The 7,185-nt window shown below is 41.0% G+C and overlaps 1 protein-coding gene across 1 annotated transcript in view; it reads left to right on the plus strand.

The window, feature by feature from the left end:
* The window catches only part of PDHA1 (pyruvate dehydrogenase (lipoamide) alpha 1), a 14,966-nt gene extending 7,782 nt beyond the window's left edge, over positions 1-7,184 (plus strand). Inside the window, exons 7-13 of the mRNA XM_009325502.1 lie at positions 1,840-1,931; positions 2,292-2,384; positions 3,837-3,992; positions 4,229-4,300; positions 5,145-5,212; positions 6,078-6,186; positions 6,906-7,184. Coding sequence (XP_009323777.1) covers positions 1,840-1,931; positions 2,292-2,384; positions 3,837-3,992; positions 4,229-4,300; positions 5,145-5,212; positions 6,078-6,186; positions 6,906-7,070 — 755 coding nt within the window. The 3' untranslated portion in view covers positions 7,071-7,184. The remainder of the gene's footprint in view (positions 1-1,839; positions 1,932-2,291; positions 2,385-3,836; positions 3,993-4,228; positions 4,301-5,144; positions 5,213-6,077; positions 6,187-6,905) is intronic.
* The last annotated feature ends 1 nt before the right edge of the window (position 7,185 follows it).

The raw sequence follows: 7,185 nt of genomic DNA on the forward strand, positions 1-7,185 counted from the left end.
TGAAAAATGAACAAGGAGTCTGAAGGCCTTTATGAATTGTTGGTATAATAAAGACTTGATCTGAGAACTTGCACGCTTGAAACATTAATACAGGAAAGCACACTTTGGAGGTAGAGAAGAGGTATGATTTTGTATACTGGGAATGTACCTGTGTGTTAAGAGTGCATATTAATAACGTGCACGAAAGCCCAGAATCCTAGCTGATGATCGACTTGCCAAGTGTCACTGGATAATGATACAAGAGAAAGTAAATGAGGAGGTTGTCATGACTGAAGTCTACTATTGGCCCTGAAACTACAAATATCAGTGACGATGTGTTGGTTTTTTTTTTTCTTTCTTTCGTTTCATGACATACATCATCTTCTATAGCATTACGCTTGGGTTTAGCAGGATCTTTTTAATTGGGAAAGAGCAGCCGCAGTTGGACTGTTGTTCCAAGAAATGGCGCTTGGGGCAACTTTCTGGAGAGGAGTGCTGCTAGAGCTGATCCTTGTGAACAAAGATCTTGACTGAAAATGCCAAACGGAAAGACAGCCTGAGTTACAATGACCAGGAAGTAACAGAATTAAAAAGTCTTTGAAGGAACAGGAAGCAGAGTCACCCAAAATAAGACTAGTAGATAAGATCCTACAGGAGACAAACTATAGAAAAGGACTTTCCAGGAGAACGGATGATTCCCTGAGAAATGGTTTTGTGGACGTCAATGCAGATTGTTCTAAGAAGAGTAGAAAGTGTGGCAAAAAGTGACATTGGTCAATCAGGAGTTCATAGCTAAAACACAAGAAAGGATTGTACAAAATGCGGAGGGAGCTTACTGAAGTTTAATTACACTTAAGAAAAATAGTTTTCTGATTAAAATTAGACAATCTTCCCACCCCACCCCCCGCCTTTGCTTTGGCCCTAGCTGGCAGAATCCATAAAAGCTCACATGAAGCCAGTTCATAAACATATGAAAGGTATGAGAAAGACCAATAATAAAAGTGATCCACTATTAAGTAAGAAAGAGAAGAGAAGTACAGATTCCAGAAAGAGGCGCAGCATTCAGCTTCTAAAATAAACACCAAGGCTAAGGCAAAAAACCCAACCGAACAAGCTGTGCTTATTAGAAATAAAATAGAAGCCTCTGTGGTTAGTAACAAGACAGAATAAGAAATGGAGTGGGCTGATGAGAAATTCTGTCTTAGATCAGCTCATTCAAATGGGGTTTGTTGTAATGCTTCACGGACTACCAGTTATCTTCAAACTACACCTTGAATAAAGCTGGGCTAGGTGACTTTTTGGTGTTTATCCTGGGGTGGGGAGTTGGTGGTGGTTTGGTTTGTTTTTTTTAAATGTCCTACCTGTAATTTTTACTTCTGGTTGTTGTCACAGGGAAGACAAGTGTAGATTATTGCAACTGATTTGCAACAGTGTTCGTATCTTTCTTGCAGAAGCCAAAAGAAGTAGGCACTGTATATACTTCTTCATACAGATTACATATATGAGAAATATAGACCATGTTGGCTATTAAAAAAAACCCAACGTATTTATCAGAAAGTGCTTTTGTATAGTAGGGCACTGAAACTTCTTGGTTGGTTTTAAAATTTCTTCTTAATCTCATTCTGCATTTCCTGAATTAAGTTTTCATTATCATTCTCTTTTTTCCCCCTTCTCTTATTTGTTTTGTGATATATTTAACAGTAGACTCTTTGGGGAGAGGCCATTGTATCTTAACGCCACATAGCTCTAAAGACAACAACGTGGTCTTAGTGTTGCCACCTTTAGGAATTGAATTAGATGTTCCCATTTGCATAGTATTTTTCCTCCGAAAAAATAAATTGCTTGTTATTCATGTTTCAGGTCGCAAAGGAGGATGTGCGAGGGGAAAAGGAGGATCAATGCATATGTATACCAAAAACTTCTATGGTGGCAATGGTATTGTTGGTGCTCAGGTATGTACACGACTTCTACTTCAAAGCACGAGTTGAATTTGGTTCGCGTCCTGTGCCAGTGTTTCCTCTCGTTTTTGTGGTGTGAGCTTGTATGCAGATACCATTGCTCTGCGGCTATTAAATCGGTTATGTCTTTATTCTGGTTTGCTCACTGTTTTGTAAACTGTAGCAAAAATGAATCAAATTGAGAATATAAGTTAATGTTTATATTTCGGCTGTAATACAGATTGGACCAAGTGGAAGTGGGTTGTTAACAACTTTCTGACGGTGTAAATGTCTCTTTACAGTTAACAAGCCTCCTATCTCCAACTCCCCTAAACATTATTCTAAAATTTTGGTTTCTCCTGTACTCTGTGATAGGTTCCTCTTGGAGCTGGGATTGCGCTGGCCTGTAAATACTTCGGTAAAAACGAAATCTGTTTGACGTTATATGGGGATGGTGCCGCCAATCAGGTAAACGAGCTTTGGCTGATGTGGCTCTGTGAGGAGCAGTGGGACTGTGGGTAGTCGATTTCCCTTCTGTGAACTGTGAGCTCTGCCTTTCCACCCAGTAGTAGGAGAGCACCTTTCACCCTGTCGGTGTAGTACCTGCAACCCAGGCAACGTCTGACGTGGATCTTATGCTGAGATTTTTGTGTTGGGCTTTCTGCTGCAAGGATGCTTTGTTAAAGGAGGCTGCTGATACTGAAAAAGCAACCCTGGAGAGAGAAGACAATGTACGCCCTCTGTCCTACAGTCCACTGCAGTTTTTCTTAGGGCTTTTGTTGTGAAGTGCTGTTTGCTGAGACCAACTTCACGTAGGTGGCTGGGCATCTTGCAAATTTTGGACACTGGCACATCTTGTTTGTGTTGTCTTAGGCGTTTGAGTAGGGGCGTGTTTCAAGTACTGTATAGTCTTCAGAGGAGTGGTTCAGATGAACAGTTACGAAGTTAATTGCTAGGTGCTCTTTATAGATCAGGAATGTAGCATGTGCTTGGATCTTTTTTTTATCATGCTTTGGATCTGTCTTCGTCCTTCGCCGCCGCCGTTTTGAACTCTGCCCTTGTCGCTGGAGTGGAGGGGGAGCTGCTCAGCTCCATCCCTCCTGGAGTGCTCTAGATGCTGAGGGAGTGAGTGGGGCTGATGGTTAATTATTTGAACACTGCACGAGTCGTGGGAGGAGGGGTTTCTGGCTACTCTTGTTATCCTCTTTCCAGCTGCACATGGCTCACCTAAGTGTGACACCCTGAAGTCTCTGTGCTGTAAGGAGAGCTCTGAACAACAGCAGTGAAGATGACAGTGCTGCTGAATAGGGAGAAACGTGTAATTTAATTTGTGAAGACAGAGGAAAGGACAGAGCATCTTGCAGAGCCACCTACTATTGACATTCCGGCCGGTCTTTTCATGTTATCAGCAGAGACATTAAGCCAGATAAGAAATTGGTAGTTTAGAGTGTGCTGTTGATATAATTTCCCACTTCGAAAACAGAAGTGGAGATCTCAGTTCTTGGTTTTCCCTGTCTGACTTAGAGTAGCAAGGCTGATGCAGTCACTGTGGTCAAACTTTTCTTTTACTTTGCTGGAGCAGCGTCCTGCCAGAGTAATCAGTTGTAAACTTTATGACTGTTGCTGAAATACTTCAGTTAAAGTTGAAGGTTTTGTGCTACCCTACCACAGATACTGAAATAGGTTTAAAAATTAAGTTCTATAAACTATTAGTTGAGATGAAAGTTACCTTATATAGTGTAGCTTCTTTTTTATTCCAAAAAAAAATCCTGCTGAGCGGCAGCAAGTGGCTGGTCTCAGACCACTTTCAGTATTAAAGTGTCTCCTAGCTAGACCTCTGCGACTGAACGATTTTTAGCAGAGCCTAATGCTTGAAGGCTGAGCTCCTTGTCTAGCTGTAACTTGCTCTTTTTCTTTCAGGGCCAGATATTTGAAACGTACAATATGGCCGCCTTATGGAAGTTGCCTTGTGTTTTTATCTGTGAGAACAATCGGTATGGAATGGGGACGTCGGTTGAAAGAGCGGCAGCCAGTACTGACTACTACAAAAGAGGAGACTTCATTCCAGGGCTCAGGGTGAGTACAACCCCAGCTTTTTTTGAGGAAGAGTGGAAGTGGGGGGATGTGTGTGGACACGCCTGCACAATACATACATATGTATGTATTTCTTTTAAGTAAAATATATTTATAAGTAATTTTTTAAATATAGGAAAATTTGAAACTGAATTCCTGTTGCACTTGTGGAAGTAGTGAATTTGGAAGTTTGGGGTTTGGCATTTTTTTTGCCTCAACTTGTAGTTTCCGTTTATCAGGTGGATGGCATGGATGTTCTCTGTGTTCGAGAAGCGGCAAAGTTTGCAGCTGAGTACTGTAGAGCTGGAAAAGTAAGTCTGTAATCATCATTCCTTTTCCATAGGTGAAATTCTTAGCCAGATTATGGCTGCATAAAAAGTTCCTCATCTAGCCTGTTTTCTCCAGTCACTTGCAACTTTATTTCCTTTTTTCTCCATAGTATTGAACCTGTAAGCAATTGAGTGGTTCTTTCTTTAATTTTGTTAGAATTTATTAACATGCAATTGGTATTAACCGAGCATTTAAAAAAATACATATATATATCCTGATACTCTGTCTTCTTTTTCCCCATTTCCATCCCAGTTAAATTCTCTTTTGATAGGTGTTCTGACTGTCAGGCAGTTGTGTTCTTTGTGAAGAGATGAATTAGGGGAAGCATCAAGGAAAGTAGTAATCATTCTATATTTGCCACAAACGGAAAGTGAAGTAAAAGTTTTGTGAGACAGCATTAATGTCTGTCACCCAAGTATGATACACTGGTTCTGAAGATTTTGAATATTTGGTGAAATAATGTTTGTGCTGGGAAGGTGCAACAGAAAAAGAAGGTGGTTCATACAGAAGAATGAGGTTCTGTGAGCGGCAGTCTTACAGTGGAACAACAGGCAATTTGAAATAGTCTGAGTAATGGCGGAATGACACCAGAAGGGAAGAAATTGTTTAATGCTGCTCAGTAAGAACATGAGAAAAAATGCTTTCGATATAAACATATGCTTTCCTTTGAAAAGAGTTAAGTTTTGTTTTACTAGTCGTGCAAATGTTATGTGAATTAAAATCATTCATCACTGGTGCAGTTCTATAGCGAATACTTGCTGCTGTAACAACAAATTGGTCACTCAAGGTGGTAACACTCGCTGTATTGTTTTTTTTCTTTTTAAGGGTCCTATTCTGATGGAGTTACAGACATACCGTTACCATGGCCACAGTATGAGTGACCCTGGAATAAGGTACTGTGACATTCTTTCTTGGCATTCACTGAAAGCAAGTAAGTACCGATGGTCAAAATCCTGAAACTGTCATGGATTCAATGTTTAAATCCATTGTGAAGTGCCTGTAAAGGTCATGATGAAATTGCTACGAGCAGTCTGGTCGCTCATCTCATTGCTCAGTTGATAATCCGTGGCTGTGTAACATACTTGTTTAACTTGCAGTGTTAGGAGATTTAGTTTTGAAACAAGCACAAAGTCGTTAAACTTCTGTGCTTTCTATTAATGAATTCTGCTTTCAGTGTGACTTTATGGTGTGTTCTAATTAAGCTTTGACTGAAAAGCAGCATGCTTTTCTAGGGTTTTTAGAGTATTTAAAATTCTGTAAGCTAAAACGCTAGGAACAGTTTGGACTGTCCGGTCAAGTAGGGCACTTCTTAAAAATACAGATATACAGGTGCCAAAAAGACGCAGGCATTGCGCCAACTGACAAATCTGAATTGATCTACATGAAGTAGGGGTGTGTCCCAGTGCTTTGTTGGCCACTCGTAGTGAATTGGAAGCAAGCAGCAAGTTATCTAGCCCCACCTTAGGGGAGATGGGAAGGAGGAAATGCAGCCCCTCGTAGGAACTGTCTCAGGCTGGGATTGCTCCCCTTTCCCTGCCTACATCATACTCGAGTCTGGAGCTACTTCAGCTCTGTTGCCGCTTACGCATCTAAGAAGTGTTGCAGATGTAGCTCTGCCACCCTTTGAGCGACGAATGTCACCGTATTTTCATTGCATTCCTGACAATTCTTTTTCTAAAAGTGAGCTGTGTCCAGAACCTCCCCTCTACTCAAGGGTACCCCTGAAGAAGTTCATGTCTTTGCTTGTCTCGCTCCTAGCTATCGTACTAGAGAAGAAATTCAAGAAGTGAGAAGCAAAAGTGATCCCATTACTTTGCTGAAGGACAGAATGGTCAACAATAACCTTGCTAGCATTGAAGAATTAAAGGTACAGCTTTTAGTTGCTATTTAAGCAAGCTCTTGAGCATTCACACACTAATGATCTCTGAAAAGCACATCATAGGGCAGCGTGCATCACTTGTTCTTTGGAGTTCTCTGAAGTTTGTTTTAACATCACTTTTACTGGTGGTGAAGTTTTGTTGCAGACCGACTAATGAAGTTGCGCTCTGCTGGAAAGGCGTTTTGCTTTCGGGTGCCGAGTGTAACGCAGCAGCGCAAGGCTGTGGGTATGGGCATTAGTATTTCAAAGACAGCTCTTGTCACATACAAACATGTAGAAATCAAAATGACCCAGGCTTTCTCGACTACCTCGGAAGGGGGGGAAGTCTCTGAAAGGGAAACTGTCAGTGGTGAAAAATCCTAGTGAAGGAGCCAGGAACCATCTAGGCAAACGTTGTAAAGACTTTCATCAACTCTGTGTTTTAAAAAAAAAAAAAAATTGACACTGACACTCTCCATGTTTCGCAGAATCAGAATTGAAAATGTAGCGGCTCAGCGGGGTCATGTTCCGCTGGCAGTAAGTTACCTGTACTATCCCAAAGGGACAAATCTGCAGTTCAGTAGGAAGGAAGTTTTCACAGGTTTTTAAGTTATGTTTACAGACAGTGTTAACACTAATTCTGACCAATACTTCATCATTGCGTTTAAATTGAAAACTACGCTGCTTTTTCTGAGCTGTCTTCTAATAAGCATCCATTTTTGGTTTAGGAAATTGATGTGGCAGTAAGGAAGGAGATTGAGGAAGCTGCTCAGTTTGCTACCACTGACCCAGAGCCACCATTGGAAGAACTAGGCAACCACATCTACTGCAATGAGCCACCCTTTGAAGTGCGTGGCCCAAACCAGTGGATAAGGTACAAGTCTGTCAGCTAAAGGCCTTTCTGTTGGCGTAACTTATTCTTACGAATAAGTGAATGCATTTACAGGAACTGTAATGACTCTGAAACAAACCTTAAGCTTATTTCAAAGCTCTTTCAAAAGAGGAAAT

This window comes from Pygoscelis adeliae, unplaced genomic scaffold (assembly GCF_000699105.1).
Source record: "Pygoscelis adeliae isolate BGI_AS28 unplaced genomic scaffold, ASM69910v1 Scaffold386, whole genome shotgun sequence".
NCBI lineage: Eukaryota > Metazoa > Chordata > Aves > Sphenisciformes > Spheniscidae > Pygoscelis > Pygoscelis adeliae.